We start from the raw sequence: 12666 nt of genomic DNA, 5'->3' as shown, positions 1-12666 counted from the left end.
TTGCTCTCGCAGAAGCAAGACGGCCTGACCAGGCACAGGAGGATCATGCAGGAGCTGGGGAAGGCTGGGTTTGTCTCCAGTGATAACTGCCTTGCAGTTTGCCTCCAAATCTATCTTTGCAGCTATACGTGCAAATACACGGAACAGACTTTGAGCCAGAAATGACAGGTATTGATCTTGCTCTTCCAGCTTTTTCTGAAGGAAATAGCTATAGTAAATTAAACTTGTTGTAGTGAATCTCCTGAGGGGTGTTAGTGCAAACTAAAACGTGAAAAATGTTCAAATAATCCTTTAACGCTCTGAAGGTTCATTTGCTTTTCCTTCTGCTCCCTATTCACAAAAATAGTGCGGTGTTAAATTTTAATGGAAACTARGTTTTCACAATTAAAGGAGACTAAAAGGATTCTTTCCAGCTCAGTTCTAAAAGCTTGACCTTAGAAGGTARGCAGGCCTTTTACCCACTCAAAACTCTATTAGTCTAGTTTGAAAAAATAAAATCCAAAAAGAACAGTATACAAATGGGATAAAATCAGCTTTTTTTTCATGTCTATTTCCAATGGAGTGTTGGAAATGTGCTAGCAATTTCATCCCACAAATATGTAAACACTGAAATTAAAAAGACAGAGCTCTTAACACAAAAATACAGGACCCTGCAAACCACACATACTCTTTGCATGTCGTGTTGATCTGCTCTCCCTGGAGATGGTTTCCTTGATGCTGGTGATTCAGTTTATGCCAAGACCAGCAAAATCGCTGTACTGGGTACTGCAGAATAATGTATTCTCAGCACACATCAAGGACGAAAGCAGTTTGCTGCTTGTCTTATTTTGTTTTTGTTTCCAGGCATCTCAGCTACCAGGGTGTTTCCTGATCAGGAGCCACACAAGCAGCTTTTTCTCCTTTTTGCTGGCTCCCTGTAAGGCTTGGTCTGTCTTCTGGTATAATAACGGACCAGGCTGTGAACAACCTTTGCCCCCGCACGATCTYTCCTTGCAGGAAAGATTTGTCCAGCCCGTTCCCCAGGCGCAGCTTAGGGCAAGGCCGCAGTCCGTAAGTAGATTGAAACAGACTGCAGCCCCTTCCTTCCTTATTTTAACAACACTTCCCTGAAATCGGTGAATCAGATCCCTCATCCTTATGGGGCTTAGGGGAGTAGCAAAYATGTCAAGGTAGGGGAGGGAGAGAATGAGTAAATCGCATCCCGTGCCCTGGGGATTCCTCGGCGGCCACGGGACGTGCAGGCGGCAGCTCCTCGCGGCTGCTGGGCGTGCAGGTTAGATCACTAAAATCCATCATTTCCTTGCTCTACTTGTAGTAATGCAGGGTTTAATGGAAGTTCCCTATGCAGCAGAGGTGTACGTGTGAATTTTAATTCTGTCCGTGCTCTTTGGTATATGTTCTGCCGATTTAGAGCGTCTCGTRTTAGGGTTCATCTGCGAGTGACTTCCTAACAAGGCTGGTAAGGTCTTCATTCTGAAACGCCACTCCTTTGGTGCTATGATAGAAATGGATTTTTTGTTTCGTTGTGGCCAAATTAGAAAAACTGAGGTTCAAAATAATTCAAGCAAAATGAGATTTGTGCTCCCTTTTATTTATTTTTTTTCCCTCAATTGCTCAGTTCTAGTGTTTCCATGACAAAACTGGAAGCCTGTTAAACGGCTCAAGCTAAAGACAGAGCACCAGCCTTCCCTTTGGGCATCCCCACATGCAGCCACCTGCAGATGTCTTGTTGAAATAGCGTTGGACAGGAATTTCCTAGGCATGTTTGTTAAAGACTCCCCCTTGGACATTTGAAGATTAGATTTGTCAGAATGAATTTCTGATGGAGAAAGGACTGACTCTCCATCTGGAGTAACAGGGAACAGATAAGTCTGTGCAAAAGCTGTTCTGCAGCAACTTCTGGTGTTTTTTGCCATCTAGTGGCTAAAATAGCCTCACTGTTAGGTGGAACGCGGGTGTTTGCTGCTGCATTTCAGCCTGACCTTGTCCCACTTGCTCCCCTGGTTTGCCTTCTCTTTCATCCTTTGGATGTGAATCCTGTGAAGACTGGTCTGAACAGACAGCAGGGTCCAGGACATGGGCTGCACATGGAGCTCTGGGGCTTCTGGCTTCCCTGTCATCAAAGCCTGAATTCTGCTGCCCCAAAGATGTAATTACCAGAGCTCTGCTCACACCAATGCTGTACCCATGCTGCATGCTGTTGTGTCACTCCTTTTTGCAACTTTTGGCTCRTTGGTTTGGAGATTTTGTTCAATTCTTTGCTTTCTCTCCAAAACAGACACTGAATAATTCATAAAAGCCCTTTAAACCTGCACGCAGAAGGTAAAATTAGGCTTTTCTAACCATAAAACCACTTTTTTTTTTTTTCTCTTTTCTTTGTTTGATGAATAGAAGTAGAAAACACACCCTCCCTTCCTCTTCTCAGTTAGGGTTTTTTTTTTTTTTGAGCATCATCAACACGAACCATGAACCAATACGATGCTCTGTTCTTACTCTAATCTTTGCAGCATCCCTGCTGCCGCCGGGAGAAGCCTTGGGCAGCTGAGCAGTGCCCAGCACCGGGCTCCCCTTTGGGAGTCTGGGCYGTAGACGTGTGGTGGGTTCTTCTAATGCTCCCGTGTGTCTGTGCACAAGCTCTTGCTTCCAGCGCTTGCGTTTGTTTCAGACATAGGTCAGAAGCAGCAGCAGCCCCAACCTGAACGGGAAGGGGGCTGCATCTCACTGCCAAGGCTGGTTACACAGGCCCTGCTGGGACAGGGGAAGAAAACAGGGTGGGATATTCACATTCCCTCTTCCCTCTCTAAATCTAAGCCTGCAGACCAAGGATTAGGTCTTCTGTGACTCAGAACTTCACTTGCACCAAATCATAAAACAATCAAAACTTTTCTACCTTTAAACATAAATTTCCTCCCTCCTCCTGGAAAGAAATCAACACAGTACAAAAAAAATGCCCAGGAGAACTTATCTAGATTGGATTTAACAAGGACTGAGCAGAGGCTTAGCACTCTCAGAGTACAGGTTTGGATCCATTTTCACAGGGTCCTGCAGGTTCAAAATTAAAGCATATAAACTCCCTGCAGGTTTGAAACATTTGAGTGGAGAATAACTAACCARGGATGAATGTGACCTTCCAACATGGTCTCTAGCTGCAATTCAAAAATGCTTGTTTTGTGTGAATAGTAGAGAAGATTGTGACAGATGCAATATATTTGTATAAAGGCAGTGGCAATTTGGGGTTTTGTTGCCCTCACCTCATGCTCCTTGGAAAAAATGCTATTTCAGGCTATGCAGAGAAGGGCAGAGCAGACATAAGCTTGAAGGAACTACCCTTCCCTGAGATCTGAAGGAGATGATAGTGGAAAAGGAAGGAAAGTGTAGGAAATCACATACGTGAGGGCCAATTACAAAAATAGCTGTTGTCAGACTAGACARACTTTAACCAAGTTACAGCGTGTTTACATGAGCTATCTTGCAGAAGACCTGAGCTCCTGGGGCTCTGCTTCAGCTGAGGATGAATCTGAAACTGCGCTCAGCAGTATGTCCCGTTCTCATGCTGCGCTGCCCCAAACTGCTGCGTGCAAGTTCTCAGCCATCCGCAGGGGTGTTTCCCAGAGGCAGGAGCTCTGCTGTGAAGCATCTAGCATGTGCCAGGACCTCGTTCCTGTGCAAGGTACCAGCAAACGTGTGCACCTCAGTCTTGTCACCTGCCTCAAAAGGCACCACTTTCTGTGGCATCCTTTCCCATGCATGCAGCGCCAAAGGATAGTGGGGTTTCTTTCCTAACCAGTTTTGCCAGAATATGGGGAGTGGGCAAAACTATGCAGCAGGTTAAACTTCATAACGTATAGGCCTGTTTTCCCCAGTGGATGTTGGCGTGAACTGGCCTTTGCCAAGAATACCYGGCTGCAGCTTTGTAGCCGTCTTATAATTTGTATTAAAACTAGAGTCTCTGAAATTAGGCTTCAAATATAAAAACTGTCATAGTTAAAATAGGGGTATAACAGAGCTTTAAAACCGGTTTGGATAGGCTTCATGACCTCTGGCAGGTGAGCTGCAGAGATCTGCTTCTGTGCCGCGCGTCAGGGACTGCAGCTGCGCGCTGYACGTGTGCGCCGACCTTCCGTCCCCGCTCCGTCCTGCTCCGCAAGGACTCACCACCCRGGACAGGCGGCTGATTAGGTGATTACCCTGAAGGAAGCAGCCGGGCGGTCTCACTTCAGACACTGGCGCGTCGCTCCGCGTGCTCGCGAGGAGCAGCGGGGCTGCGGGGCGCCGCTGCAGACATGCCGTGAGCAGCCCCGCTCCGAGGAAGCCAATCCGCCTCTGCTGTCTGTGTCGCATCGAATACGGCCAGTGTGGTGAGGAGGTTAAAAACGAGCAAGCAAGACACTGCTGCACTTAAGGTTAAATTAGATTGCTTTACCACAGGACTTAGTGGAGTGGATGCTAAAGTGCTTCAGAGTTTCAAATAAGGGCTTGACAAATTTGCACAAGGCAGCTCTACTGGGGGCTGTTAAATACAGAGGCGCTGCTGGCTTGGCAGCCCCTGAACCACTAGTTGCTAAAGGCTAGAAGATTATTTTCTGAGAAATATCTCTATACACTTGCCCTGTTTTTCTACTCTTCCCTGGGGATCTGGTGTTGGGGACAGGATATTAGTATGAATGGACTTTGGTCTGAGGCTCTGTGCCCCTCCTTGTAGTCTAACACTTGCATTTAAGTCTGTGCATCGTTCCATACTCTAGAATGAGCTGGCCAAGGCTGATTGCAGCCACCAAGCAGGTTCTGGACCCTGTGTTGGAAAGAGGGCATCTCCCTTCCCCATGGGAAGCAGCTTCTCCCCACGGGAGAGCAAGGGGCCAGAAAGTCTCATTCGTATCTGTTGTGCCCTACTCCTGGGTGACTTGGTGCTTCGGAGCCAGCACTTCCAGAGAAATTCGATTTCTTGGGACTGAAGCTGGAGCGTGCGGTTCGTTTTGCCCACTATAACCAGCACCAGCTTCTTTTACAAGTCCTGTTGTGGCCACTACTCTCTGTACTTTCTGCAGCAGTGCTGAAAGCTTGTGCCTTATAGGCAGTCAAGACAAAGCCATTTCTCACATTTCCAGTGCTAAAGTGTCTGCAAGCGAGGCACAACACTGTCCTCCTTTCCCAGGCTGCTACTGTAGATCTTCAGCAGAGGAGTGTCCTAGCAGAGCCTTGGCTTGTGATCACAGCGGTCTGTGCAAAGCATTAGCAGGTAGTGGGACTGGGGGGTCCATGCCCATGSTGAGAGGACTTCACCGATGACAACTCGTGTGTCTGCTCTCAGGACAGCTCCTGCTACTGACATGTGCACAGGCTGGTCGCCAGCAGCGCGCAGSACGGTCTTCCAATAGTTCTTCCACTGGCCAAAGCCTACAGAGGAAAAGTCTGCCCACAAGGAGTTATTTTAACTGGAGTTTAGAGATGGAAGCAAAGCACCGATGGGCTGTGCAGTCCATCTCTYTTGAGTGGGCAGCGCATTCCTTGATCTGTATTTTTCAAGAAATAATGAGGGGAAGTTGAAACAATTTCTACTCACTTAAGTTCAGCAATTTGCTCCAGCTAAAGCAGAAGTTTAGGGGGTAGAAGAGCCTGAAAACTGTGAAAATTATTCTTTGCTCTGATTCAAAATTGAAAGCTTTGAAATTTGGGAAGGTTTTTGAGGTGAACTGTTCTCCACGTGGGGAATGAGGCAGGGGAATGGCAGTTACTGGGTGTAGCATGCTGTAACAGTGAGGACACCCACCTGGATATGGAAATGGGGGTTTATCCTGGAAAAATCTGGGGTTTATCCCTCCTTTGTGCATCCTTCTCTTAGGTTCTCCTGGGTATTTTCTGACACTGGAAGCTTATGGATGTTACTGATGGATTTCTTTTTATCAGCTATTAAAAGGCAGATCAGGTATCTTCCTGATACGAAGAACTGTTGGGTTGTGAAATAATTTCCCAGAGGTGAGAGAAAGCCCTAGTACCCAATATATTAAAGAGGTAACTGGATTTAAGACCAGGGGATAATTTTGCATTAGGAAGAAAATGACTGAGTGACCTGGAATTAGTAATTCCCCCTGCAATCTATAACATGGCACAGGAAGTTCTGGGAACAAAAAGAAGAAAAAAAAGAAAAAAAAGAAGAAAAGAATCAGTGGAAGCTGCTTTTTGTCCTGGTTATTGTCCAATGCAAGYGTCAGACACAAATACCTGCACGACTCTTTAGTTAGACCTTGTTTCATAAATACTGCTGCCCCAAGGCACATCCAAAGGTGGGGCCATCCCTGTTCAGCCYCCCAAGCACTTGCAGAACAGTGTGGGGAGCCTTAATCAAGAGGAAGGACTAGGAATAAYGTGTGTGATTCGTTGCAGCATCGTCCCTCGAGGAGCATTTCTGACTAGGTAGCGCGTCTGCTCCCTCCCTCTCCTGCCTCCGAGAGCCTGACACTGGGAGCAGAGCCGCTGTCAACAGGATAGACTCATGAACACCACGATTTCACACTGCGTCAAAACATTTTAGGCCTTAAAAACAAATATTTCATTTTCATAAGTTGCTTCAGCCTTGAACAGGGAGCAGCTTTCTCCAATCTAGCACTGGGTACTCTGGACGCTGCCCTTCGCTGTCCGTCCACATAACTCCTTAAGCACCCAGGGATGCTGAACAGCAGAAAGCAAAGTGCTCTCCCTCTCTCTGCTCCCAGTAGATAGAGATATTTACTCTGATAAAAATATCAGCTGGTTGCTCTCCAGACCAGGTGTGGGTTCATGGAAACCGAGTAAATCAGCCCGGCACTTTGCTGCCTCGGTCTATTCAATGCGTTCTCTCTGTGCCAARCTGTGTAATTGCAGGATCAAAGTGGAGCTGGGCCTGGCTCCAAACTGCCTCCGACTTCAGAGGAACTTGGATCCATATCGCAGTGCTGGGACTTGGCTCTGCCTCCAAATCAGGCTCTGATAATCCCTTAGGAAAAGCCAGACCCATGAATTATCCACTAAGTCACACAAGAGCAGCCAAAGCCGTCTGCTTCGGAGCACATCTGCCCTGCCTGCCCTGCACTGACAGTCAAGAAATTTAGATGGAGTCTTTTGTTAATCCTGAAAAGCTAATCTGGCATTTGGTTCGAGAAGAAGCCATCCGTCCTTAATCTGCTATTTTAATTTTGAAATCATTTTTCTTCTCCCTCCTTTGCTCTGTTGAACTCTGTGAACTGAGATACCAGTAACTGCTTTTCCTTGTTACCCCACTGCTGCTGTAGTGCTTAAGACTAAGGCCGAGATGGGGTAACTAGGGGAGAAAACGGCTCACACGTGCTCTGGAGAGAGCCTCAGCGCCGCGCCGCACTGCGGCTTCGTCCTTGCTTGCTGCAGCGGGGTCCATCTCGGCYGAAACACCCCCTGCTACAGGTGATGGGCTGGAACTCGCGGGTCTTGTTGATGCAAARGGTTGAGGTCAAGGTTTCCAATAAACCCCCAACAGGAAACCTTGCTCATTCTGAGGGAGAGTCATAAATTGGCCCAAAAAGGAGACTGCAATTAAGAAATCAGGTTTGGAATGGATGGAAGTAGTGGGCTCTAGGGATTGATAGAGCTGTTTTGTTTAGATTGAGGTCTCTTTCAGACCTAGCTTCTATGACCCCAAATCTTCATCCTTTTCTACCTTATTACTCTATTATTACTTGTTACAGTAATGGCAAAATGTCTCATTATTGCTCCCAAGATCAATAATAGCAGTTATCAGCAGTGTTTATTAAGTTAAATTCCATGCCAACATATATCTTGCCTTTCCAATACAATTTATACATGACCTTAGATAATAGTACAGGAAACAGAGAGAAATAGATGTCATTTTAGGGTATTTCAGTGGTTTCATTGATCTGTCTGAAGCCTCTTCACAGGACATTAAAGTTTACATTTCTAGCCTAAGCCCTTTCCTTGCTGCAGAGCTCACAGTGGGTGCATTTTATGCTTTGAGCTGGCCCTGTTGCAATCTCTCAGCGTTTACCAGAACTGCCGAGCCACTATTCCCAGCCTTTCCCATCTCTTCCTTTTCCTCCTTTCACATCACTCAGTTTGCCTTTGGAAGCAAATATTAAGCACTATGACCCTGAAATTAAAACATTGGTCAGTAAAGCCTTAGCAGCAAACCCCAAGCAGAGGTTTCAAAATCCAGTTGTGGAACTCACTGAGAGCTGAGCAGCTTCAGACCTCGTTCCTTGGGAAAACCCAGGTGTCTGGTATTGCTTCCAACAAGCTTTCATTTGCACTAATGATAAAAGAAGTCCTTACTTGATTTCTGTTTGTCCTCCTGCTTTTCGAGCAATCTGGATCAGCTCTTTCCCGTATCTTTCCTCTGCCTGTGCTCTGTTAAAAGAAAAAGCGACTTAGTTGGTGCTAAAATCATATTTACCAAAAATCTCACTGTAATTGCTTCTGAGTATATATAAAACATAASAAATAGAATTTATTTACTTTATCTCCCCGCTTTTTGTGCTATTAGGACCTCTAAAATGTTTTAGGTGACGTATTTCCAGAAGAGTTGAGGGAAAATGGATGWCCGTTTCCATGACCTTGATGGGTCTCTGCAATGTAAAATTCTGTCCCCCAAAAGCTGATCTCAGCCAGAAGAGGTGTGAGGGAACCTCTGTGCAAGGGCTAAGGAAAAGAGACCGTTTTGCAGCAGAAATATGCAGGGATATGGCTGACAAGCTACCAAAATGAAGGCTGGGAGGTGAGTGAGCAGCAGGACCCAAAGGATCCTTTGAAAGGAGGTTATGAATAAACGGAAGCTGGAGATAAGAGGAAATTTTAGGATTTTTTTTAACTATTAGAGGCATGAGGTGCTTCTTGTGCAGCTGCATTGGAAGCAGAGGAGGAAGCAGCCGTGCTAGTTATGAGGTGACACTGTGACAATTGTATRGAGGGGACAGTATGGTGTGATGTCTCACCTAATGGGGAACTGTACCTAGAGCCTCAGGAGAGCAGTTCTGTTTCTAGGGTCAATAAAGAAATGCAATACGTCCTTCTTTTTGCCATCTTCCTCACTAAAAATTCTCTCAGGCTTTTTATTTATCTCTGCTTAGAAAAGCGTATTTGTACTACATGCATTATTTCCTTTCTCGTGAATGCAAAGCCGGGGCAGAACTGAGTTTTCTCTCATGAGTGGCTGATAATAAACAGCCAGCATGCAGCTTGGTGCTAGGAATTGAGGCAGGGCATTGCCTGGGGTAAGTCCAGTTTCCCACAGTGGTTTCAAATGCTCTCAAGCCCGAGACGCAGCACCTTGGAGAAACGCATTAATTGCTGAAAAATGGGATTTCGCTGCCGACGCGYGGCCAGGCAGTCCCACTGGTTTATCCACGTCCTCCTGCTTGCCCCACCGTGCTCTGTAATTGCCGGGAGCAGAAGCTGCACTTGGCCTCCATCCCTGTCTCCCGCGTGTCCAAGGTGGCTCACGCAGCTCGCGAAGCGYGTCCTGCACTAGGAACAGCCGCGGTTTAGCGGGGCCCTGTACATGTGGCAGCCCTTTGTATGTCCCTGACTTGGGGTTCCTCTGGCAGGAAGGGCGTTTGGTGCAAACGGCGGTGACAGGGCCACGCAGGGGTATCGCCTCGTTGCCACGTTAGATGAACAAAGTTTCATCAGAGGGGACTATGCTCAAGAGACGTGCAGAGCTGCAGATCAGATTTGTTTTCATCTGACTTTAGTGACTTCTGCAGCAGAGACTTTGTCGCTTGTGGATATGCAGCCACACAAACAACTGCAGTGCCACTGCTCCTCTGCCTGCCTATCCCAGGGAAAGAGGCACGGGCAGCTCTCGAGCAAATCCTCCTGCAAAGCCCTCGGCTCGTGTCGTCCTGGAATTGGCCTAGCCCAGGGTCCGGGGGCTTTGACRGGGCTGTCACCATCTGTTCTGACCCTGGTGCTGCCTTTCTCACTTTCAGATACCCTTGCACGCAGTTCAGAAATGGAAAATAATTGGGGAGTTGAATGCRGATTTTGTTCTGGAAGATGCCCTGTTTCTCACTCCCTGAGCTCTCCTCCGTACCGGGCTGCAGTGTTTGCAGGCAACGGGAGCTGGCCTGGGTGGAAAACTCATTAAGTGCCAGCGCAGGCAGGACGGCTGCGTGCCAGGATGAAGGCAGCTGCTGCAGGAGTCCCTGCCGACACGGCAGCATCAAGGCACCGCACGGGCAGCCGCTAAGAGCAGCGGTTCAGCCCTCCCTTTCCCATCAACAACGCAGGGACAAGACTGAAGAAGCCACTTCCAGAAATAAACTGGAAACGGTACCTTCTCCCTGCAACTCGGGCTGCTCTTTTCTCTCCTCCTCGAGACCACGAGCACACACAGGCATGTGTTCTGGAGATGTTTGGTGCGGTATGCAAGAGGTTCAGGGAAAAAATGGTTCTTTCAGCTCGTCTGCAAAATACGTCTACCTTTTCGTGTTTGTGCAAGGTCCTTCCTGCCTCTACCACAAGGCAAGAGGAACCTTGTCCTGTAGCTTGCAGAAACTCCTCTGCTATGTTATAAAGAGAAAAAAAACCCTAGACCTATATAGTATCAGAGGCAAGCAGAGCACCGAGCCTGTCTGAAAGCTGCAATTTAATTGTGATCTCTGCGAGTTATGAGTCACAAAGGAGCTATTTTAGACAGAAGAGGCTAAGATACCATCAGGCTGACGTGACTTCAGGACTGTGAGACGTGTGGCAATAAAATACGTTCCCAGTGGTAGTCAAGAAAAGCAATTCAAATAGCTTCATATTTTGATGGGGGATTTCACACTCCTGTGACTTAATGAATTTTCAGTTTGATAGCTCACACTCCTGTRAAAGTCCCAGTACTTGAAAGAAGCTGTCAGAAAACCGACATAAACCCACAAAACTAGGTGGAGGCTGCATGAGACTAATGCCCAGGCTGTGAGCAAGGAAGGCAAAGCAACAGGCTTAAGAGACAATCCTGAGATGAACCCCCACTGTGGCATTCATACATTACCCGTGGTATTCATATAGCCCATTCTCTGTGTTCTTACATGAGTGTCTCCTTTCTGCTAYGTGTTGAAACGTTAACCCAGCTATTTAAAATCAGATTTTTTTTTTAAGTGTGAAGCACAAAAATGAATAGCAAAGAACCCAGGGTGGATGCGTCATATGTATTTCCTCAGCCAGGAGAAGGTTGGCTATCCCTAGGTGATGCTGAGGGGCCCCAAGAGATAAGGGGTGAGGGTACAGCACAAAATTATTAGTCAGAGATGATACGAACATAGAAGCAAATAAGGCAGGCAAGTGATGAGGACTACTGAGGACTACCTTGGATGTCTGGAAAAGGCTTCTGATAGCATCTTACATAGATTGGTCTGTATTTGAAAAATAACGTGTTTTCAGTAGTTGCAGGAAACTGAAACATTGCATGTGGCAACGGCATGTTTAAAGAAATAAAATGTGCAAATCGTTTTCTGTACCAGCAGAAACTCAGTAATGCTTCTTGTTGTGGATGTGTGTGTTACACGTAATTATGGACTGATCACTGCCTTTAATGGAGCTCTGCATGTCTGATGGTTTCATCCTTCCCTCTTTTCCTAAATCTTTGATGTTTTTCTTTGTTGTTTACTTTCACAAATCATGACAAAAGGCTGTGGATTATCCAAGGGAGAAAAGCTGCATTAATATTMTATGAGAAATAATATTCAAAGAAAATAGGTGACCTGATAATCYCTCCCAGTGCTCACTTCTGCCACTAACCATCTTCCTTCTCCTTCATCTAATGCAACGAGCATAAAGTTCTCATTTATTTTGTTTCATTTTCAGAAATTGCTCTATATTTGGATTGTCTAAATAGCCTTGARTATGGTGACAGAGAATGAATTTCATTGATTCATTAAGCTATGTGCTGCCTGCACAGCTGTGTCCAGTTTAGGACTCAGATCACTCAGGCTTTTCTATGTAAACAAGGCTCACTAGGAAGTTCAGAGGCAGCTTCTACTCCTTTCCAGGTRTAAAACAGAACAGAAAATGGAGGCTTTTCATGTTTTTTCATTCTCATTTTCTTACCTCTGCTTGAGCAAATCCTCCACATCCTTGCACATCTTCCGTCCATCCAGCAGTCGCTGGACGAGCACCTCGTAGCCAGTGTGAAGAGTGAACTCTTTGCACTGCAAATGGAAAGACAAACAGCTGAGCTGATTTGTGAGCTTATTTTGCAGACTTCCCAGACCTATTGTCAGTCATACAGAACAATATAACTTCCTGAAAAATCCAAGTGGGCCTTTATATTTGCCCRGGGCAGTGGCAGCTGGGGCATGGTTAAGGAGCAGGACAGGGTGAGGTTTCTCCAAAGTGAAATTCTGGCTGATTTTTGTTTAAATMATATTTTTTTCCAATAAAGAAAAAGCAAAATGAGCCTCAACATTTACTCTCTATAAGAGAAGAGCAGCCCGAGCTACAGTTCGTGGGGACTYGTGCACTGCGGAGGGGTGTTGAGCAGTTCTGATGGGCAACGGCTCCTCTTCCCACCTGCTCGTTAGACAGAATGGTCCGAGGAGCTTAGAAAACTTGTGCTCATCCCAATGTCAGTGCAAGTGGTCGGCGCTGGCCTGTTTTAATGGATGCCTTCAGAGCTGAGGGGTGGCGTTGCCGTCAGACACGCTGTTATGTCTCACT

The 12666-nt window shown here is 46.5% G+C and overlaps 1 protein-coding gene across 1 annotated transcript in view; it reads right to left on the bottom strand.

Moving 5' to 3' along the window:
• Positions 1–12666, bottom strand: part of PSTPIP1 (proline-serine-threonine phosphatase interacting protein 1) — a 34703-nt gene that overhangs the window by 19283 nt on the left and 2754 nt on the right. The window contains exons 2-3 of the mRNA XM_026038656.1: positions 12058–12158; positions 8299–8373 (exon numbers count right to left, since the gene is read on the bottom strand). Coding sequence (XP_025894441.1) covers positions 8299–8373; positions 12058–12158 — 176 coding nt within the window. The remainder of the gene's footprint in view (positions 1–8298; positions 8374–12057; positions 12159–12666) is intronic.

This window comes from Nothoprocta perdicaria, unplaced genomic scaffold (genome assembly GCF_003342845.1).
Source record: "Nothoprocta perdicaria isolate Ctin4 unplaced genomic scaffold, notPer1 scaffold_214, whole genome shotgun sequence".
NCBI classification, from domain to species: Eukaryota; Metazoa; Chordata; class Aves; order Tinamiformes; family Tinamidae; genus Nothoprocta; species Nothoprocta perdicaria.
The sequence above is the reverse complement of the archived record's forward strand: the minus strand, read 5'-3'. Positions and strand labels throughout refer to the sequence as shown.